We start from the raw sequence: 24,700 nt of genomic DNA on the forward strand, positions 1-24,700 counted from the left end.
CACCCAGCTGCATTGCATTTTTGCACAAAAAAAGGAGAACGGAGATTGACTCACATAGTTCATGGTCTTCTAATTGTGTCTCCCGTAAATTGAGGTAATGATATGCTAAGTGGCCGCTGTAGTCCCGCAGATTGTCCTTCGCTCCTGTGAACATGTTCATATTTCAGCGATATTAAATTAAGCAACTCAAGTGTCACTGCTTTTATATTTATGTCTTATTTAATTTCGGAATATCTCAAGATATTTTGTTTATTTTGGCTCTGGTAATTTGAGTTACATGCTTAGATAAAAAAAATAAAATAAAAATAATAATAATAAATAATAAAAAATAAAAAATAAAAATAAATAAATAAATAAACAAATAAAATAAAGCAAAGCAAAGCAAAGCAAAACAAATCATTCTGAGGTATGAATGCTTACCGTATGTCCTGACCAGCAGGTCAAATATATGTCGATGGCCGTGCAGTGCTGCGATGTGTAACGGTGTGTATCCCTGTAAGAACAAAAGACTGAATAAATACATAATATATTTTACATTTACAAATATTTTACATGTAGTAATATTTGTTTTTATGTATAAAATATATTTTAGAGTTTTTGCACACTATTGACATTATTTTCATGACAATTAAGCCTATTTAATAATTGTCACTGCTGTAATACACACACACACACACAAATATATACATATTTTGTATTAAATTCAATTAAACAAAAATATTTAATTCAATTTAATACAAACAATATTTTACATTAACAACTATTTTACATAAAGTAAAATTTGTCAGATTTTTTGCTCTGTGACATTATATTCATGACACTTAAGCCTATTTAATAATTTTCATTTCTGTAATATGTACATAATACACACATATATAAATATAAATATATGGTATTAAATTCAATTAAACAAAATTAAATACAAAATATATTTTACATATATTACAAATATTTTACATATTTTATATTTTTGCACTGTGACATTTTCATTTATATATATATATATATATATATATTAAAGAAGAATGACAAAAATGAATGAAATTAATAAATAAACACAAAAGTAATTCACACATTACAATACTGAAAATTAGTGAATTTCTCCACTGCTAAATATAATTTTATTTAATTTCTTTTGATTTTGGGGTGAAAATGTTATCTGTGAGATTCACCCAAACAGAAAAGGTTTTCTATTTTAAATATCTCTAGTGATCAATCTCACCACAAAACAGAAATGAAAAGGAAATGGACAGGGTGAAGGAAAATTCCTAGTGCCCATGTCCCAATCATAACAAACACAACACAACAGAACCAGAGAGTGACAGAACGAAGAGAAGAGGGGGAGAGAAAGACGGGACACAAATTAACTGAGGTTACAGCAACAAAATCTAATGACAGAATCATAATTGCCTGGTAATTCAGTGAAATTGCTTTGCTCTGAGCCTGCTGTTGGAATACATGAAGACATTGTTTAAGGGAAGCTGTTAACATGACAGAGTTTGATTTATGAACAGACATTCTCAAACAGCGCCTGGCTTCATTTGCACAGCTGGGCACCCGCATACCCTTTCACAGGAGTTATGTCAGAAGCGGACATTTCAAAAACGGACACTTTCTGGCAGCCTGGCACACACGTGAGAAACATTAACCCAGGCATGCTGTCACAGCAAGGGTGAATGTAAGGTGAGCAGTACTTACATGCTGTGAGAGAAAAGAAGACAAAAACACAATGATTAGTAAATGCATTTCAGTTTAGGCATGTATGCTAAAAAGGTATTGATTTATGAAGCAGTGGCACGTACTGCTTTTATATTGATGTCAGCCCCTGCTTCTGCCAACATATTGGTCATGTCTTCTTTACCATGTTTCGCAGCCCAGTGTAGCGCTGTCTGTGAGAGATATTGAAACATTATAATACTAAATATATACAAATGTAAATATGCATAATATATAAACACATTTACATCAAATGTAACATATTTAAATAACATCTTCCTGTACAATGTCTTTCCTTTATTCATTTTTAAAATGCTTTTATTTTTTTACGTTTGACCTAGAAATTGTGCAGAATACTAAATATTCAGTCTTCAAATAGTATTTTTCATTATAAGGTTATTTTATTGTAATATTTATTTATTTTTTACATGTATTTTAATATTTAATTATTTTACTTTCTTTACACAATTTCTTATATTCATTTTTAAATGCTTTTATTCATTACATTTGACCTAGAAATTGTGCAGAATACTAAATATTCAATCCTCAAATAATATTTCTGATCATAATTTTATTCTAATATTCATTTTTTGACTTTATTTATCCATTCTTTCATTAATTCACCCTTAAATGTTTTAATTACATTTAACCTAGAAATTGTGCAGAATACTAAATATTACTAATACTAATATTGTTTTATTTTAATATTTACTTTATTTTACCTCACTCATTCATTCACTCTTAAATGTTTTTACTATTACTACATTTAACCAAGAAATTGTGCAGAATCTTAAGTACTCCTTCAAATATTATTTCTTCATACATTCTGCATTTTTATTTAAATATTTATTTATTTGACTTTATTTAAAAAAAACATTTATTAGACTATCCATTCATTCATTCATTTTTTTATCATTTATTTTTTCACATAACGAAATTGGTTGAGAGGATTGGTTTAACATTTTTGGTCACTACATAATTCTCACACTTGCATTCATGTTATTTCATAGTTTTAATTTCATTTTAAAAATCATTTTTAAGTCTATTTAACCATTTTTAAAAATTAATTAAATTAATTTCATAGAATTAATTAAATGGGTTAAATCATTTAACATTTTTCTAAATTCTAAAACTAACCTAAAAAAAGTTATTGTCTGTCTAAATCCAAAAAACAGCAGATTTTCAGTGTGGTCTGAGACATTTGGGCAGCACAGTCGATCTGAATTCTCATATTGCTTGCTTGGTCAGCTTGTTTGAGCTAGTACACAATCGTCAAGCCATCTGATTCATCTTGTAATACATCATTTACACTCCGCATGTTCATTCTCTCCCACTAGGTAGATCCCCACCCCCCTAACGCCACGCTGTGGAGTGGCCCGCGGGTCCCATAGGCTTCCAGCGGGCCCCAGCTGTGCACAGAGGGTGTGGAGGGGACGGTTTCCTGCCATCTAATGGCGGTCTAATTACAAAACAACAAACCAGTGTGCCCACTGCAGGGGGAGCACAGGCCTGTCACGGGGTGCAAGATTGATGATGTTGGTATGACCCTCTGATGGAGGACCCACCCAGGCATCAGGCTGTTGACAAGGCCTGTCAGGAGGAGAAGGGGCCGCGCACCGCACACATGCATACGGACGCTGGAGCTTCAAACGCCCGGCGCTCTCAAACACAACGAATGGAGAAGATGGGAAGCTATTGACCTCAGCCTGAGCGACACACCTCCTTTATCAGGACGATGATGTGAGGTGGATTCTTCAAGACGACACTGGATCAAAATCAGCCACTTTATGTGCTTGTACTGTGCTTAAGTTTCTGTGAATGTTATTGTGGAGGAGAAAAAAAAGATCAAATAACTTTTCTCCACATTTGATATGTTTTTCTTTCAAGAAGGGTCATGCGGGTGAGGAAAAATGTTTTAAATACTATCATCTCAAATTCAATAAAATGCATTTCTGACCTACATTATTTAACGCTTAATTTTCTATTTCTGGAAAGTTTAATTGACACTGTTTAAAGGTATAATTCACCCAAAAATGAAAATTACCCCATGATTTACTCACCTACAAGCCATCCTAAGTGTATAGGACTTTCTTCTTTCAGACGAATACAATCAGAGTTATATTTTTAAAAAATGTCCTGGCTCTTCCAAGCTTTATAATGGCAATGAATGGGTGTTTAGATCCCAATAAAGGGCATCCATCCATCATAAAAACTGCTCCATACAGCGGATAAATGCCTTTTGAAGCGAACCGATGCATTTGTGAAAGAAAAATGTGACGAATGCAGAAGCGCAGAGGAAAGAGCAAAATAAAACACCCGGTTAATTAAAAGTACAAAAGGAGGATTTGTAAAGAAAAATGTTGGATGATTTCAATATAAACCAAGAGGAGACTGGTTTTCCTTTGCTGTAAACAAAATTTGGATCTTGTGAGACTAGTAGGGGTGTAACAGTACGTGTTTTCGTACCGAACGGTTCACGGGGTAAATTCCAAATGGAAGTGATAGGGCATAGGGATGATCACTTCCATTTGGAATTTCCCCCGTGAACCGTTCGGTATGAAAACACGTACCGTTACACCCCTAGAGACTAGCATATTCTTACTGGTTTTTCTCACCGGATATTTTTCTTTCACAAATGCATCGCTTTGCTTCAGAAGGCCTTTAATAACCCCCCGGAGCCGTGTGGAGCACTTTTTATTATGGATGGAAGCACTTTATTGGACTTTCAAACCGAAACACCCATTCACTGCCATTATAAAGCTTGAAAGAGCCAGGACTTTTTAAAATATATCTCTGATTGTATTCGTCTGAAAGAAGAACGTCGTATACACCTAGGATAGCTTGAGAGTTAGTAAATCACAAGGTCATTTTCATTTTTGGGTGAACTATCCCATTTAAGTTAATTTTTCTGTTTCCCGAAAGTTAAACCAAACCTCTCAAAACTCTTCACAAAACTGAAAGAGTAAAAAAAATGAATGGAATGGAATTTTTTTGTTTTGTAAAGAAATGTATATGTAGCAAAGAATTAAATACAGTTCTGATCTACATTATTTAATTTTAAATTTCTGTTTCACTCATTTTAATGCATTGTGAAAAATACCAAATAAATGTGTCAAAAGTAAAAAATGTAATCACTACTCTATGCTATATCAGCTGATAATATTTTGATTTTTACACCAATTTGTCAAATACTAATTCGGACTGCCTAGATTTAAGATATTTCTACACAAAACTACTCTAAAAACATAAAACAACTTCTGGAAGTAAACAAACTGAGGTCATGTGACATCAATTTGTCATACTGAAATGCTTTTAGTGGCTACTGTGCAAAATGTTGGTATTGGTAAGATTTTGTTAATGATTTTAAAAGAAGTGATTTATGCTTAACAAAGGCTGCATTTGTTCGATCATAAAAAAAAAAAAAAACAGTATTGTTTAGAAATATTACCATTTAAAATAACAGTTTTCTATTTGAATATATTTTAAAATGTAATTTATTCCTGTGATCAAAGCTGAATTTTCAGCATCATTACTCCAGTCTTCAGTGTCACATGATTCTTCAGAAATCATTCTAATATGCTGGTTTGCTACTCAAGAAACATTTCTGATTATTATCAATGTTTAAAACAGTTGCGCTGCTTCATATTTTTGTAAAAAAAAAAAAAAGAATGTAAGTAAGAACCTGAAGCAGTATCTAACAGCTACGATTTTAGTAACTCAACCCATTTTTACACAAAATGTCATTAAAAATGCTAAATTACACTTTTCAATAACTAGACCCAACTCACTGTCTAAAGTCACATGACAACAATGCACTACAGTCAGAAATCTATGTACACATACTGCATACTATTTCATCTGTACACAATACGCACCATATCTCCACTATTGTGTATTCTTAAGCATGTGTTCTGTACTACGGGAGGGTCCTGTCTCCTGTAGGTGTTTCCAGTCCTGCCTGTGGGACATATTGTGATAGATGAAGTCTGGTTTCCCTATCAGCCGCTCTATTGTTTGAACTGTCGCACCCTTGAGATGGATTGGCCGGCACACATGCTTGACTGACAGCGCGACAGGTCTCATGGAGGCTCGGCAAGACGGACGACGGCCAACAGGATGTGACGTCTCCTACCCTTGTTCCTCAGGTTCCTGTTTTGGCCTGGCGGGGAACCCTCAACTCTCACTAACCAAATAGCACCTTTGTGACGACTACCACTGGGGCACAATAGAGACATATTCACTGCGGCTTTTAAAGAAGAGCGATGGACAAATGATGTACTCACAAACTGGGCGGAGGAAGGAGGAAGTCCGGGATACATCGGGAGAGGATGACATGGTGGAGAAGAAGAGAAGGAGAAAGAGATGAGCACACAGGTGGATTTACATTTACACCTGATGTACAGCAAAGTTTGTTTCAGAAATCATTCTAATATGCTGATTTGCTGCTCAAGGACAGTTTGTTATTATTAACAACGCTGCTTCATATTTTTGTAAAAAGTTTTTTTTCCCACTCTGGAATAGCTGTGCAAGAACCTGAAGCTGATGATGGTTACTGATGTACAGCAAAGTTTGTTTTATTCTTCGCGTAGGTGTAAAAAGAAATCCAAAATACCTGAGAATAATGGTATCAAACAGTATTTAGGCACGGCCATATTAGAAATATTTCAGCAGATTTTTACGGGCAAAAAAGGTCCATTGTCTATCATCAATATTGTAGAATATGTTCCCTCATTTTAGTTAGAGTTGGCAGGTTTTATGACGTTAAAGGCAGAGTAAGTGATTTCTGGTAGCCAATGTTGATATTTGAAATCACCAAAACAAACACGCCTCTACCCATTTTTGAAAAATCACATAACCTGCCTTTAAATGTTAGACTTTTTACGACCAGGTAAAGAACATTTAAAGGAATAAATTTAATGGAACACAATACGTCAATATGTTTTCTAAATGTAAATGTCTTTTATTAATGCTTCAAAGTTTGAAAAAAAACAACAACTTCCAACAGATCTCAATAACCTTTTAATTCATTTTATTAAATAAATAAATATTTATTTATTAATAAATACTATTTATTTATTGCCTTCTAAACACAGTGTGTGGGGGGGGGTTCTTCATCTGTATTCTTGTTTTCAAATGCAAACGCCTAAAGATTCCTAAATCAAAATACATTTACTTGAGAACCAAAAAGACCAAAAAAGAGTTTGATTAAAATAAGATCTGTCTATGGGCCCAGAAAATTCAACTTAAAAGTGAAAACAAGTTTTCATTCCTCACTGACAGATATTTGTTCTTGTTTTAAGTATAAACTCACATAATTTTGTTTAATTTCTCAGAAAACAAGATGTTTAGATGTTTGTATTGGAAAACAAAACAAAAATACTGTGCAAAATATCATTTTTTTGCAGGGTATGCAACATGCCATGACTATGAATGTAATATTTTCCACTCTGATTTAAGACCTTTTAGGCCTTAATTTTGTGGAAGGGTGAATTAAGACCCACAGAAACCCTGTTAGCAAATAATGGCCATGTTGAACTAATCCGTTCCCTAGTTTTAATTCATTCAAATCAAGGTGATGAATTAGAACAACATGGCCAGAGTTTACTAAAACAAGGGAACAAATTCTTAATACACCCTTAAAAATGCTGGGTTAAATACAACCCAGCACTGGGTAAAATTTGGACAAACCCAGCGATTGGGTTGTTTTCAACCAACAGTTGGGTTAAATGTTTAACCTAACCTTCTGGTTAAGTAACCCAACTGCTGGGTCAAAACAACCCAATCGCTGGGTTGTATTTAACCCAGCATTTTTTAGAGTGTATCCACGTTATGTGTGGGACTCCAAAAAAATGCTGATTTGGTCCGATTTTGTTCAAAATGACGTCACACCCTGTTAATCTTTGATTTCACTTGAAGTGCATCAGGGCCTTTATCTCGTTTGCGGCCAGAAAGCGAGCGGTCCTGCTCGAGTGGCTCAAAGCAAAGAGTGTTTACGTTGCATCTGAGATCGTGACTGTTTATTTATGGGCTTCACTGTGAGAGCTTCAATTGGAATTTTCCCCCAAAGGAGCTTCCAACGTGTGAAAGGAAAACAGAGATCGTGTCGAGTTACGGGATCAGGGTGATGTGTAACTTTAGCGACTGAGAGGGCTAAAGGCGAAGCTTAACTACTTAAACTTAAGACTTAAACAATAGAAGTGGCAGAAAAGATCCAGGACAGCAAAAAATGAGCATCCTTAAGGATCCAACTTTTGTTTTGTCAGACAAACTCTACTTTAAAGGTTGGAAAAGCTGACATTACATATAATATTAAAGTCCATTTTTTGTTAATTTAGTTTTATTCACTTGAATAATTTTTATTTTTAGTCAAAGCACATGGAGTTATAACAACAAATATTTGTTATTCAGAAATATCAGATGTTTTAGCTCTATGTAGTGTTTTTGATAGTATTTTGTCATTAAATGTATGTTTCAAGTCACCATTAGAGTGATTCTTTTCCGTAAGATTTTTTCCATTTCAGCACATATACACAACTTTCTTTGGTGTATAGAAGTAACTATTATTCTATATTTTCATATTTATCTGTATTTTTAGATTGCTCAACAAATTGATACACAAGTTAGATAAACTAAGACAATTCTACACCACTAATACTTACATTAATTTCAAATGCAAGCTGACTGAATAATGATCTACAATTGAAAACATTAATTTTGAGTTCATAGAACATATGTGACCCTGGACCACAAAACCAGTCATAAGGGTAAATTTTTCGAAATTGAGCAATTAATCCCAGCCTGCTCTATTACTTTCAGATTATCTTTAAGTGGTTGAAGTCTTTGAGGTGAGGCCTAATCTCTCCCGCACTTCAATGGCCGCCGTTGTATCTTGTCTGCACAGGGAAGGCGAAGGGCTTAGAGGTTCTTAGAAGGTGGTCCGACACGGGACAGTGTGAGAACTCCGGCCCAGGCAGGGACCACAAACTCCGGCTCAAAGCTCTTAAGCGCACAGGGGGGACAAATAAAAGGATTTTAGCTTGTTTTTGGGGGGTGAAGGAGCTAAAAAGCTATCTTTCATAATCCTTCTGAAAATAAGCCTTTGAAATGCATGATCGGGGTTGAGCTTTGCTCTTTGGTCTGTGTTGCACCTGGGTACGAGTGTGGAAACTGTGGAAAGTCAGTAACCTTGCGAGGAGCCACAGGGAATCGGCGGTCCAGAACTCTAACGTCATTTACGTCGCTGACGAGATTCTCACCACGCCGGCAAACATTTACAATAATCAGTACTAATCACCTGAAACATAACAATGCTTAAAAAAAAGTTTTTTATGAGGAACTAACAAAAATTTTTTTTTAGCTTTTCTAGTAACTAGCTTTTCCAACGTGTGATAAAATACTACATTGCTGTTGAGTGAGAATGCAGCTTTACAGCCAAGCAAAAGTCGCGATCTCGACACCGTTTTTAAACAGTTTCCCCAACAATGAAAAAGACAAAAATTTTAACTCACCCCCTTTTGGAAGTCAAATCCAGGAGATATAAGAGAGAGAGAGAGAGAGTGAGAGTGTGTGTGTGTGTGTGTGTGTGAGTGAGTGAGTGAGAGAGAGAGAGAAATCCATTAATGAACAAAATTACAATGACAAAATTATAGCAAGTGTAAATTGTTATTCAAGACTTTTAGGGGTTTTGTGTATACTGTATCACCAGTCAAGTTTGGAAACATCCGCTCCTTTAATATTAAAATTTTTTACATTTGACATTTCAGAAGATCAGTGAAGTCAATAAAACTATCAAATATCACAAAGTGGAAGGTTATTGTTTAGTGATTTAGTCACTCAATCAATGTTGCAAGCTTCATCCTACTTTTTAAACAGTATTCAAGGAACTAAAAAAATATATATTTTTAATATTTTATAATGATTGATTGAATTTTGATTAATTTATTTTAACTAATTTAATAATATAATGTATTAATGTAATTGTAATTAGTTTATTAACAATTTATTTTAGTTAATTTATTAATATAGTATAATTTAAAATATTTATTTTGTCTTTAAATTATTTAAAATTTAGAAAATTTCACAAATTAATTTCCATCTCATGTTGAGGTTTTTAATATCATGAAAAACATTAATTCAGACATACATGTCTAAACTTATACTGTAGCTTTTACTGTACGCGCAGTGTTGTATGATCGGTTGCAAACTTACTGAGGTGAAGTCCTATTTTGTTCCGAGCATGTGAAAAGACCAAGAAACATTAATTATTAAAACTGAGCTTATGATATGAGACGCATGCATTCAAATTCATGTATTCCGGCGGAGAGGGACACATTATGCAACACAGGACACTTAATGCGAGTATATACTGATGATATCTACCTTTTTATTGGCCAGGGAGGAGTCTTGCTTCAGGAGCTGAGTGAGGTGAGACAGTTTGCCACTTGCTGCAGAGAAGATCCACTCTTTCTCAAGAGGATCAAGCTAGGGACGGAAACAAATAAGAAAAGTACTTTACAATAGTGATATTACACTGAAATCAAAAATTTTAATTCAGTATCTCACTTACAATTACACTACTACTAAAACGTCTGGGGTCTGTAAAATGTTTTTGACGGAAGTCTCTTACCAAGGCTGCATTTATTTGATCAATCACAGTAAAAGAGTACTTTTGTGAAATATCACAATTTAAAAGAACAGTTCTCTATTTTTATATATTGTAAAATGTAAATAATTCCTGTGATGAAAGCTGAATTTTCAGCATCATTACTCCAGTCTTCAGTGTCACATGATCCTTCAGGAATCATTCTAATATTCTGATTTGCTGCTCAACAAACATTTCTTAATATTATCAATGCTAAAAACAGTTACACTGCTTAATATTTTTTTGTAGAAACAGTGTTTTTTTTTTTCAGGATACTTTAATAAATGTCTTTACTGTTACTTTTTATAAATTTAATGTGTCCTTGCTGAACAAAAATATCTTTTTTTTTTCTTTTCCTATTGATCCCAAACTTTTGAACAGTAGTGTCTTAGCCGCCAAGTATGACACAAGTTTGTTTCAGAAATTCCACATAATCCCAAACATTTACCATGGCAAATTATTATTATTATTTTTTTTATATCAACAAATAGTAAGAAAATAATCATTTACCGGATGATTTTACCCTACCAAACTTACAGTACTTCTTAAAGGGAGACACCTGGAGTAACCTGAGCTTAAATGTCTTAATTTAAGGGCACAAAATCTTTAACCAAACTGTTTTTACTGTCAAATTATGATACATTAATATGCCATCTCCTTCAAAAAGTCTAGGAATCTTTCTGTGGTTTAATTGCTTTTTTTATGACAGTGGTATATAAACCACAGTTTTATTGTAGCAACAGTAACAAAAAGTATTTTTTCTGTAAATTTGCCATAATAAATGTTTCTTATTATGTGTGTTATGATCAGTTATGTACACTCACAGCCACAGCGGTGGATCCCAAACTGCCTCCATCCTCATCCTGCTCGGATTCACTCTGGGAAAGAAACAGGATATGATATGACTCACAAAACCACCTGTCAGTATCATCTGGAGCTTGGAGGAGTCAGTGTGAAACTGTACAGTTCGTAACACAAATAATGCGACACGCATGGCAGGTTCCTCTTCCTGTTCTGTAGTTGCGGTATGAGTGGAGGGGAACCCGGCGCTATGAAGAATGAACGAACTCAAGCAAATAAACAACGCAAACAGTCCACAAAGTCATCAGTACACAAACGGACATAAACAGACCCCAGCAAAGACGCAGTCAACACAGCAAATACAGGAAACACCCATAATGCCGCTCTGTTTATCAGTACACAGACTCACACTGAATACCAGAAACAAAAACACAACAAATCTGCTTGTGGAAATGGGAGAACAGTAAAAACAAAGGATAATTCCTCCAATTTGCTCTCTTGACAGGTCACACAACCATAAAAAACCCACTTAAAACTCGCCAGAGGTGAATGATTGGCTCTAACGAGCACCAAATTGCTCTAAACTATGCCTTTTGTTTTTTTTTAATCGGATGCCGTTTTACCAGAAGCCACTAGTTTTGTGAGCCAAAGCAATGGTCAATTTCTCTTAATGTACTGAAGTGTCAGTCAGACTGATTAATGTGATGGAAAATGGAGCGTTTGGGTGATTTTTGCAGCGCACGTGATGGCTAATTGTTTTCAGGACAGCTGTAGAGTGTCCGAGACAGTGGGAAAACACTTGCACTCTTTCATATAGGCTACACTAACAAGGTCTCTTTTCCTAAAACTGCGTGCAATATTTGTTTACCTGTGCTTGAATAGGAACCAAGCCAGATATGTTTCCTTTTGAAAGAAGAATGAAAGGAGCGGGGTGAGTGACTGAATAATTGCATGTAAGATGATTATTTTTCCATGTGGAAATCAACCAGGCTGGTGACAAATAATCACAGTAGTGAAACCGGAATGCAGTAATGAATACGTCAATGAAAGAGATTCGCTGCATTGTAGAATATTAAAAATATCACATTTTATGCAGATGATTTCAGCTTCAATGCATCATATGAATAATTCCTATGAAGGACTAGTCAGTTTCGTCTCGCTTCTTGGAAAGAGCTTTCAGGCGTGAAGAGCTTTCAAGTGTGAATCTTTTCCACAGTTTGCAAGTGCTGCGGTTGAAAAAGGAAGCTTTAATGCAAAACAAAACACTTAATGTTTTAAAGCTCTATGAGCAAAATATAAGACTCAATATTTACTTATAATACTTGTTGTACTTAAATAAAATAAAAAATATATAGAAATACAATAAAAAGAAATTAAAATAAAAAAAATTAAATAAAAATCAAACAAAATCTTATGTTTTAACATTACGTTATTGGTCTTTAACTAGCCGCATCTCAGGTTAATCTGCATACAAATGTTCGCAGGGTACAGATGATCATTTTCTCTATAATGAGGTGGAGCATGTTGCTGTTTTGCACAGGAATAGAAAGCTTCATTCAAATGTAAATGAATGCGTCTTTCATGCTGTCACCCCTGGCTGAAATAAGGCCTTTCAAAAATCCAGCTACTTACCTGGCGCCACCTTTTGGTTAGTCCTAGAATTACAGATATCATAGAAGATTGTTTAGGAGCTCCTGAATTATTGTGTCAGCTTTTGGGGGAATGATAAGTAGGGATGTACAAATAAGAGCAATGACAAATGACAAAAAAAAAATACAAAAAATATTGAGGAAAAAAATCAGATGCATGTGCTAATTTTTTTAGAAATTGATTGCTTATGCTAATCATGATTTTCAAAAATTTTGCAAACAGATTTTCAAGAAATACCATTTCTTTTAAATAATACCATGAAGTATTCTCAGTGTTTAGCTAAACTTAAATCTGAATACTAAAAAAGGCTTGACAGTCATGAGGGTCAACAGTGAGCCTCCTTGTGATGTCATTTCCTGTTTATGTGACGTGAAAACAAAATGCCTTTTTGAATGCTGACAAAACCGACTTTAATTTTGCATAAATTCTTTTTTTTACTTTTCACTTTTTTATTTAAAAAACAGCTTCACCTGTTGTTTTTAAATACATAATATAATATTTTTTAGAGTGCAGGCCTTTTTGTGTACTTTTTGATTATAGATATATAGGTCTTGGCATCTAATTAGCTGGTTAAATGTAAATTTACTTTTTAAAATTACTTTATAATTTTATTTTTTATTTTTTTTTTACAATTTATAATTATAATTTTAAATATGAAATATTATATTATTGAATATAATATTAATAAAATAATATTTTATAAATATTATGATTGAGATTATGATTATAATATTATATATTATGTCTTCATTATTATTATTATTATTTTTCTTTCTGGATGGTAAAGCCTCCTATTTACTTTAAGCCCAGGATGAAACATCAAAATCAGTTTTAATTAAAATATTTTAATAATGTTAAATCACAAAAGGTATATTAAATCCATTGTCTGTACGAAATGCATTTTTTGTGTATATTTTTTTAAAGTGTGTAAATAATACATACAGAAATGCCCCTTCTATGTTCTAGTGCTTTTATGACAACTAAGAGAAGCTTGTTCTAAATCATTAAAGTTAGTTCCATTCCAGACAGAGCAACAGAAACATCTTAAATAGCGTGTGATCAGTTTTAAAAAACAGATAATATTTTTTCAAGCTACTTGACTCTAACCTTTGACCCTGAATCCTTGTCGAGTTCATCTTCTCGGTCTGAGGCTGAAAGCTCCTCTGGTTTCTCCTCTGCTGCTGGCGGTGAGAGGGTGCTGTCTGCCTGCTAATCACAAGAAAAGCAGAAGTTACACTTCCCTAAGATCACTTCACTGTGCTCAAATCAGCTGTTGCTGAAAGAATACCAGCTCAACAGGCCAAACACATTCTCAGTAGACATAAATGGAAGACATTCACTTCTCCTCATACTGAGATCAGGAACACCAAACTATAGGAAGATGGTGTTTCATTGCTCAGAAATAAATGCAGCTACTTTCATGCTTTCATATAGTAGCCTATGTCTGTTTAACAGTTTTCTAGACACAATTTCAAAGTGACTGAAATAAGCGCTGACAGGAAATTCACACTATTGTGTGTTGAACTGCATGCGCTGATGCGCTCCATGTGTGAGTGAAAACTGCGACTCATTAACCAGTGTTTTTTAGCAGAATCTACTATCAATGTTTATATTAATATAAACCTGAATTATACATTCAATACAAATTTGATTTAAATTTATTTTGTCTGTTTTTGTTTAATTTTATTTTTTTTGTAGTAGTAGTTAGTAGTTTTAGTGCTTCAACTTATTTCGGTTAGTTGCCAAGGCAACATTTCAAATTTCAATTTGAAATTTTCTTTGAACATACATATATATATACACACACACACACATATATATATATATATATATATACACACAAAATACATTATCTGTATAAATGTTAATGTTATTAATTGAATAAATTAACATTTTCAATCATTTTACTTTTTTAACTTTAATAACAAAATTCAAAATTCTCATAATATGAACGCATAATGGATATGCTTATGATGTTTACCTTTATAGAGTATTATACCACTTTTTCCACATTAAATTTGTTTTCATTTACATTTTAAATTAAACTTGTTTTTAGATTTTCAGTTTTCATTTTTTTTTTCCATTTTTATTTATTTTTTTAAGAATATTAGTATTTTGGTTTAATAAATTTTTTTTATTTTCCCCCCCAGTTAGATACTTTTAGTACTTCAACTTGAAGTTGCAGAGAGGCAATATTTCTATCAAATATTTATATTTTATTTCGTTTTAACTATAATAATCCCTATCATCAGCTCACAAATTCCAATAATGAGGACATAACTCTCTTTTAGAGAGATAAACCACTTTTTCACATTAAAATCATAAGATCATCACAGATTTGCATTAATAGCTGTGTTTACCAATAATAGTAATGTGAATGTTGTGCTGTGACAGTTGTGTGGCAACTTTAAAGGGGTCATATGATGCTTGTTTAAAGATCATTATTTTGTGTATTTGGTGTAAAGAAATCTTAACCAATGATTCCTAATTGCATCTAGTTCCGGAAGGCCAAATAAAGTGCTTTTGCTTTCGCACTGAAACACACAGTGTCTCCCTGACATGGCTGCATCAACACTGCTGTTCCTGAAACCACGCCTTCTTTCTTTACGTGCACATTTGGGCGGCATTATGCTAATATTTCCACATAGTGAGGTAGATATGTGGGGGCGTGTTAGAACGAGGCGTTTTAGGTAGGCGTGGTTGACTCTTAACTTTTATAAAGAATATCTCTTTGGATTTGAGACTTTAGTCTTTGCAACTTTACAGATCTTCATTATGCACCAAGAGCTTGTAACACTCCAAAGAGAAAGGAAAACTTGAAATCGCATCATATGACCCCTTTAACCTACATATTCAATGCTCTTGTAAATGAGGTTTTTGTCAAGGCTGCCACACAGAGATGCAAACCACACAGGGTTAAATTATCCAAAGATGCTTCCAGGCATCATAGATAAGTGAAGATTATCTTAAAACCAAGCAAAAAATAGCAATTAATCATTCCAAAAATGAAATTTTACATGCCCACTATACTCTACCTTGCCGGAAGTCTCAATATGTGCTTCAAAATAACGCTTTTAACAGCTGAAATCCTACAGCTAAAGATAAGGCAACTGAAACACTATGTTATCTGCTTTTGACAAGCTTTCTCTTATCACCAGCTGCTTCTTTAATCCAGACTAGAAAAGCTTTAGCAAACAGTCTAAGGAAAAACACCGGATTCTGAATGATATCCAAGAAAATGATTAATAGAGACCTGAATTTCACAAGAGTTTTACACTACTTTAGTTGATGTGAACATGTCATGCTAGCTAGTCTAACTGAGACTATAACAAATACTTAAACAATAACGCCTTACATTCAAGCGGAGCTTTAAATACTATGTTTAATGGAATAACGTCACATCGCAGAACACTGATGAAATACTGTGGTTAAATCACTCATCCAGATTCCTCTTTAGTTCTTGTTTCTTCTTCTTCTTTATGTTTTTTTTTAGTAAAATCATAAGATGCCATGATGTGTCATGTATGATAACACGGATGTGACAAAAGTGGTCACTGAGCTATAAGAGAGGTTTTACTTGATGTTTACTCCTCTTAAAGAAACAGTTCACCCAAAAATGAAAAATGAACTTACAGTGAATGGGTGCCGTCAGAATGAGACCACTGACAAAAACATCACAAGTAATCCACACCACTCCAGTCCATCAATTAACGTCTTGTGAAGTAAAAAGCTGTGTGTTTGTAAGAAACAAATCCATCAGTAAGGCATTTTAACTTTAAACCGTTGCTTCTTGCCAAGTCCATAATCCATAATAACGCTTAACAATGCAAAAGCCCATCCCCTGTTGTTCTCTCACATCAAAATCCACCGACATATTTGTTTATAACAGTTTTGGACTGTTTTCACTTGTAAACGGTGCTTGCTCTGTGCATATTTCTCTCCTGATTCAGACGAGATGACTGGATAGAGGACTCATATTTACAGTTTGATGTTAAAAGTGTCTTAACTATGTTTTTTTTTTACAAACATGCTTCATAAGACGTTAATTGATGGACTGGAGTGGTGTGGATTGCTTGTGGATTATTGTGATGTTTTTATCAGCTGTTTGGACTCTCATTCTGACGGCACCCATTCACTGCAGAGCATCCATTGGTGAGCAAGTGATGTTATTCTAAATTTCTCCAAATGTGTTCTGATGAAGAAACAAACTCACAACCTGAAGTTGTCAGCGAATTTTCATTTTTGGGTGAACTATTCCTTTAATACTGATCTACAATGAGTAAAACAGAACTATTATGATCAATAATCACTCACAACATCTGTACGAGTCGGTTCTGGTGCCTCTGTGACTGTAATCATGGGTCCTGAGCACCAGGCCACCAGTGCTGGTTTCTGAGCTGTTGGGTTAAGGTTCTGCACTGGATTGGAGACCCGGAGATCATTTTGTGGGTTCGGATGAACCGGCTTGATTGATTCTCCTCTCTTTCCAGCGCCAGACTCTCGCTCTTGCATTTGCTGTCTATACTTCTTCTTGAGGACGAGATATTTCTCTCCCTGAAATGAAAAAGGAACCATTACCTTCATTCTGTTATTTGAAAAAAATAAAGAAAAAATATGACTTTGTGTATCAATAATGACTACATATATATTTTTTGGTTAACACTTTAACACAATTATTTAAACATAAATGGGTTTTTTTTCTTAAAGAAATTAATACTTTTATTTAGCATAGATTTGATCAAAAGTGACTAAAGATACGTAAGAAAGATTTCTATTTCTATCTAAATAAACAGAAGACTGGAGTAATGATGCTGAAAATTCAGCTTTGCATCACAGGAATAAATTACATCTAAAAATATTCAAATAGAAAACAGTTATTTGAAATTGTAATATTATTTCACTGTACTTTTGATCAAATAAATGCTCTCTTTGGGAGTATATGAGATACCCTTCAAAAACCTTAAAAGTCTGACCCCAAACTTATGAATGGTAGTGTATGGCCGGAAAACAATGGATTACAGTTCAGAACAGACTGAAAGTGATCTCATCCGAGGGAAAGTACACATGTGGGACAATGATCCAAGATCATAAGGGTGTGGTGTATAGCATTAATGTGAGAAAGTGAAGCTTATCCCAGTCACAGAGTAAATAATGAATCACTGTGGGAATAGAGTCCTCTGCGACTATTCTTCAGGGACAGGGAATAAAATGTGATCGTATTACACATGCAAAAATGCTCTAATGATAATATAATCAGACTGAGGGAGGAGTTGATTAGTTTAACACATTAAACAACACATGTACTCACATGCTCCGATTTCACCACCGCAATTCGATCAATGATGAGTTTGAACTCTTCTCTGTATTTGGCTAGAGGGGAAAAAAAAGAGATTAAAGTGTCATAAGTATGTGCTTGCAAATATTTTTCCCCAGCATGTTTTCCAAATTTATCTTAGGAGAAAGGTTACTTGTACAATATGACCTTGCATTCGTTCTTTCCTTTGTAAATCTAAACTCAGCATCAGAAGAAAACCCAAAGGATGCCAGAGGCTAGAATTAAAACCTGTACGGCTTTCTTCTGTGAAACACAAAATCAGTTACATTTTGTAATTACACTTTTTTTCTTTTGTGTTCCCCTGAAAAAAGAAAGTCACACAGGATCGGATGGTGATGAGGGTGAGTAAAAGATGACAGAATTAGCATAGCTTTAAAGGAACAGTTCACCCAAAAATGAAAATTTTCTGAAAATGTACTCATCCTCAGGTCATCCAAGATGTAGTTGAGTTTTTTTTTTTCCCCATCGTAACAGATTTGAAGAAATTTAGTATTACATTGTTTGCTCACCAATGGATCCTCTGCAGTGAATGGGTGCTGTCAGAATGAGTCCAAACAGCTGATAAAAACATCACAATAATCCACATGACTACAGTTAATAAATTTACGTCTTGTGAAGTAAAAAGCAGCATGTTTGTAAAAAAAATAAATCCACATTTTCAGTGTTTTATCTTTAAACTGTCACTTCTGGGCAAAATACTAGTCCATAATCAATGATGCTTCCTCCAGTGAAAAAGTCCATCTCTTGTTGTCCTCTCACATTAAAATCCACCGACATATTTGTTTAGAATTGTTTTGGACTGTTTTTGCTTGCAAATGGTGCTTGATCTGCATATTTCTCTCCTGTTTCAGACAACTTCTTCACTGGAGAAAGCAATATTATGGATAGAGGACTAACTGGAAGCAAAGGTTTGATGTTAAAAACACAGCTTAATGATGGATTTGTTTCTTACAAACACGTATCTTCACTTGACAAGATTTTAATTTATGGACTGGAGTGGTGTGGATTACTTGTGGATTGTTGTGATGTTTTTATCAGCTGTTTGGACTCTCATTCTGACGGCACCCATTCACTGCAGAGGGTCCATTAGTGATCAAGTGATGCAATACAAAATTTCTTCAAATCTGTTGCGGTGAAATAAACTCATCTACATCTTGGATGGCCTGAGAGTACATTTTCAGCACATGTACATTTTTGGGCGAACTACTTCTTTAAAAACAACATTTCCTGATTTGTGATTGAACACAAACCTTGAACACTTGTTTATTGATTGATTTGTTCTGTCTGCATGTTTTTGACTGGAGAGATTAGCAGTGTAACGTTTGGCACAAACACTGGACTCTGATTCCTGGCCTGTGGGAGTTTGTGATGTTATGCAACATCACTTTAGCACAGACTGACTGCAGCAGGGAGAAACCAGAAACTGGCTCGAATTACTATACAAGAATAGAAAATGATTAAATGACAGAGAGGGAGGAGAGCTGCACAAACAAATCCATCATTACTGCTGTGCTCATATGCCTTTTCAACAACCATTCCCAATGGGTCATCATCACTCAGATGCCCCCAGCACTGCTTTGTAGTTTTATTTAGATCCCAAGAAGATATTTTCCTTCTTCAAAAATTGCACAACAAGTAAGAACACCTATGGTGTAATGAGCTTTGACATGAGTTGTGTGTATCTGCTCTCATGGAGTTCATTAAAAGATTCAATAAAAGATTCACCAGACTGATTCAAATAAGTCATTAACGAGTCATTAAAAGAACCAACTCTTAAGAGTCATTTGTTCATGAACCGGACTACACAGGTGATGCTGCTGATATACTGATATATAATAATTAGTGCTGTCAAACGATTAATCGCGATTAATCGCATCCAAAATAAACGTGTTTTTTTTTTACATAATATATGCGTGTATACTGTATATATTTATTATGTATATAGAAATACAAACACATGCATGTATATATTTAAGAAAAATATGTTATGTTTATAGATTAAATATATTTGTATATACTATCAAATATAATATAAATATATAAATGTATATACATGTAAAACATTTCTAAATATATACTGTACACGTGTGTGTATTTATATATACATAATAAATATACACAGTACACATACATATATTATGTAAACAAAAACTTTGATTTTGGATGCGATTAATCAAGATTAATCGTTTGACAGCACTAAAAATGTAGTTTTTTTTCACTGCAAGTCTTTTTTTTTATTGATGATATTATGAACAAATAATTTTATTGCTGATGAACAATATGAACAGAGTGACATAGCGAGCTTTGACATGGAACTTGCCATTCATTAAGTGAATCATATGCTGATTCAGTAGACGCTCTGATGTCATTCATTCAGTAAAAGATTCACCAGACTGATCCAAACGGGTAACTTCAAGTTGAGTGAACAAATCATTAAAGGAATTGACTCATTTGTTCATGATTCGGGCTACACAGGTGGTGCTAATATACTGACATATAATAAACTAGTTTTATGTCAAATATGCGTTTCTTAATAATTGATGAGCTTATTTATTTTATTTATTTAGTCATTTATCAGACGCTTTTATCCAAAGCGACTTACAAATGAGGACAACAGAAGCAATCAATTGTAGTATTAAAACAACTAAAAACAGATCCAAAACTAAAAGCTAAAACTTTATAAATACTACCTATACACATTTTAAAAATAAAGAGATTAAATAAAAATGACAAATGCATACAACAAAATTTGTTTAAAAAAAAAGCGATACTTATTTATCGATAATGAACTAAAGATGATATTGCTGATCAACATTATGTATATAGTGATATAATGAGCTTTGAAATGGAACTTGCAGTTCAGAAAGTGAGTCATTATTCAGTAGCCGCTCTGACAGAGTTCATTAAGTAAAAGATTCATAAGATTGATTCAAACGAGTAACTGCCAGTCGTCAGAACGAGTCATTAAAAGAACCGACTCATACGAGTCATTTGTTCATGAATCGGACTACACAGGTGGTTATTGTTTGTTTTTACATGCTCACCAGACCATGAGGAGCGGGAGTTCAGGAAACGCTGCTGTAATGTGTCATGCCAGAAATATGTAAACACAAGATATGAACCCCATGAACTGAATTTGAGAACATACACGTTTCATATTTCTGACATGGCATGACGGTATCGTTCTTGCATTTTGCCCGAACCGCATACTTCCCTTCTGCGGTGATTCACAACCCAGTTTGAAAACCGCTGCTCAAGTTGTAACTCTACATGGTCCTGTTTACTTTTTATATCACACAAAGGCTTCTGTTTGCAGAAGCTGTTTTACTCGATCCTGGCTATATTTTCTGTGGAATAGTTATTTTGTTGCCACGGCAACAGACACATTCAATGCTAGACTGTGAGTCACTTTGTTGAAGGTCATCATGTAAACTTATTCTGAAGTATTCATCTTTCAAATGAACATACATATACATATATATATATTTATTTTATATATTTTGCTGGATCTGTCTGCTGCTTTTGATACAGTGAACCACCAGATTCTCCTGTCAACCCTATTGGAAAATGGCATCTCAGGAACCGCACGCCAGTGGTTTGAGTCTTACCTCTCAGATAGGTCCTTCAAGGTATCTTGGAGAGGTGAGTTATAACACATATTTTTTTGCATAGCATAGTCTAAATCCGGGCTATTCTTTTTTTGCCATTGACCCCTAAATTTATTCACTCTCACCCAAGGCACCATAAGACTTAAATCAATATATTGTGAAAAAAGAAATGTTATAAATGTTTAAAATATCTGGAAAATATTTTGTTTTTGTTCCATTATATTATTACATTTATTTATTTAGTTTTATTATTTGCTTATTTCAACATTTCTTTCACTGTTTTTGTGAAGAAAAAAAATTATAAATGTTTAGAATATTTGGAAAATGTTGTTTGTTAAATATCATTATTGCATTTTACCCTACTCACAGTAGTACTTTATTGTTCGATGTATTATTTATTTACATTTTTATTTTTTTAATCAAATATTTTATTTTAAATATATATTTTATTTAGTCAAATTTAATTTATTAAAATCAAATATTTTATTTTAAAAACATTTAGTCTAATCTTTTTTTTTTTACATTTGTTTACACTGTTTTGCTCTAATAGTATTGATATATTTTATTATATTTTTATATAACAAGCAGGCATTTTTTAATAATTGATGACTTTATGAACTAATGGTTTTATTGCTGATGAACAGGAATTAATTAAATGTAATTTACATATAACAATACAATAAAAATAAACATACAAAAATGATTTCCCAGAATCCCATTTGTTTATGAAATATTTTACTCTTTATGTCAACAAACATACTTAAAAGTAGACTGGGGATGCTGTTACTGTTAACTTAAAAAAAAAAAAATCACATTTACATATTGTGATATATTAATGGTTAAAAATGAGAACCACTTAAACTGGACTGTGCCAAACAGCCAAAATATATCAGGACTAGGATCTTTAAATAGAGAATGTACCCTACACAGCCTTTCCGTTTTCCTGCCAGGGGAAAAGACAGGGATGACATTGCAACACAGCATCCACAACAACAGGAAACCTTAAGGGAAGTCAACATTCAACAGTTGCAGCCCGCAGAAATCCTGTCATGGTGCTGAGAGGCACACAGTTTAGATTTCGGAGCAAATTTATTAGTCTATGCTTGCCAACTACATGAGGACTCTGTTCCCACACAGAATATAGCAACTGCCCGAGAACCCATCAAAACCACCGTCCTAAAAAGGACTGGAATCATTATAACTCCAGAATAAGAGCATGTCATGCAGGCTGCTGCGGTAATCAAGAATAATTATGATAATTGGTAAGCTATGTCAGATGGTACCAGATGAAGGCAGATTTTGAAACCTCTGTACACAACTGTACCGGCACAGCTGGACGAGGCATTATAAGCCATTACAGATAATTGTTTCATAAATTTATGTTTGACACATGTAAGATTAAATGCAACATCGTCTAATGTAATTACAATTTAAATGGCTTATGAGAACATCATGTTTTTTTATTTGGCCCACTTTGCTGCAGCCTTCTTTGCCGGCACGCTATGCCATTTTTACATTAATATTTAATGTTCATAAACAAAACACTAGCGTTCAAACAATATTTGTTTTCAGTGGCAGATGCTGATATCTATAAAATGGGATTTTAAGCCAAATTGAGAACGTAATACGAATATAAATTGGGTCATTAATTGGCAAAGATGTTGAAATTGAGCGCTAATCAGGTGCAAATAATCTAACAATGATCAAATATTGGACAACTGATCAGCTCAACCACTAGTCTGGTCAGTGTAAAACAACAACTTATTCATTTAGGCCATCAGAAAAGCAAAAGCAGATAAGCATTTGTCAACATGAACAATTCAGCATTTATCAAAATAAGACACTGAAAGTGATAACTTGCACAGGAATATTCCAATATCAATCAGAATGTGGTCATATTCTGATTAAAGCAAAGAAAAGAGTCTCTTCCTTGTGCCAATTATGTATTTCTTTAATAGTTTAACTTTTCACAACTGTCTATATATAATAGGCCTATCACTCAGATTTACCATTATTCAGATTTATAGAATTTAGAATATCAGCTTTACTCTGGTTATTATGGCAGTCAGTTTAGTGTGTTACATAATTCAATCTGACCGTATTTTGATTAATACTGGAATATGAATCAAACTGTAAACAACACAGTATTGTATTTAGAACTCAACTGTCATGGTTTGGGAATGTGGAGGCCCTTCCTGAAGGAGCAAAGGAAATGACAGAATTCCATGTGTAATTCCATCTGTTGGTAGCTTTTTAATCTAAAGCAGATGTTTGCCAGTTACTTTAGAGGTTTTTTAAGAAACTAAATGCCATTCCTAAAGCGAAGCGAGTTTTTAAATCTTATTTCAGAGTTCAAAATGACAGAATGTGCTCCCAAAAACACCTCATTAACGCTGCTAGCAACTCGACAAAATTAAAAGGTCTATTCTAGAGCAGTTTTTAACCCTAGGTCTACACGTGCGTCAGTTGCGTTGCGTCTCGAGCGTTGCGTTTGCGTGTCAAATTAACAATGTATTTCATTAAAGTAATTTACCAAAACGAGTCTCGAGACCCCACACGTTCTGTTTCATTTAGTTAAGCTAGTGTTTCTAAACGCAAAAATACGAAAGCATCTGGTGTGTGTGAGCGCGCTTTGCGTCGCGCTTGCAGTGAAGACAAGGCTGTAAAGCGAACGCGAATGTGAAAAATGTCATATTCTCATTTACTCACCACGTAGCTGCAAATCGCTATGGTTTATAAAATGCTTATATGTTTTGGACAGATCTGAATTTTTGACTTTTCCTCCAGAGGAACAGATGTATTCCAGTAAGGACGCTTCACTGATCTCGCCCATCTCTGTCAGGGAACTGAAAACAAAATGTAATTTTACAACAGATGTGATGTAGTCGTGATATGTTCTTCTCCAAGATGCTGAAGCATGGCTTTGCTGGAAGCCAAGCTAATTACTGA

The 24,700-nt window shown here is 33.9% G+C and overlaps 1 protein-coding gene across 4 annotated transcripts; it reads right to left on the reverse strand.

Annotated features, from left to right (window-relative positions):
- Window positions 1-421: 421 nt before the first annotated feature.
- On the reverse strand, window positions 422-24,700 carry LOC107714976 (ankyrin repeat domain-containing protein SOWAHB-like). 4 transcript variants are annotated; one of them, XM_016520981.1, is made up of 10 exons: window positions 24,461-24,700; window positions 18,117-18,178; window positions 17,123-17,362; window positions 13,916-14,014; window positions 11,182-11,235; window positions 10,096-10,197; window positions 9,917-9,936; window positions 1,803-1,889; window positions 1,699-1,701; window positions 422-493 (listed from the first exon to the last, which is right to left on the reverse strand). In XM_016520981.1, the coding sequence occupies exons 1-8, from the start codon at window positions 24,582-24,584 to the stop codon at window positions 1,847-1,849; spliced, it is 744 nt and encodes a 247-aa protein (XP_016376467.1). In that variant the 5' UTR covers window positions 24,585-24,700; the 3' UTR covers window positions 422-493; window positions 1,699-1,701; window positions 1,803-1,846. The 4 variants fall into 4 exon arrangements, with proteins under 4 accessions (XP_016376467.1, XP_016376464.1, XP_016376466.1 ...); XM_016520978.1 differs by having other exon boundaries at window positions 13,916-14,017; XM_016520980.1 differs by lacking the exon at window positions 422-493 and adding an exon at window positions 1,411-1,446 and having other exon boundaries at window positions 13,916-14,017.

The sequence above is a fragment of the Sinocyclocheilus rhinocerous genome, unplaced genomic scaffold (genome assembly GCF_001515625.1).
Source record: "Sinocyclocheilus rhinocerous isolate Xijiao unplaced genomic scaffold, SAMN03320098_v1.1 scaffold28, whole genome shotgun sequence".
In the NCBI taxonomy this organism is placed as follows: Eukaryota; Metazoa; Chordata; class Actinopteri; order Cypriniformes; family Cyprinidae; genus Sinocyclocheilus; species Sinocyclocheilus rhinocerous.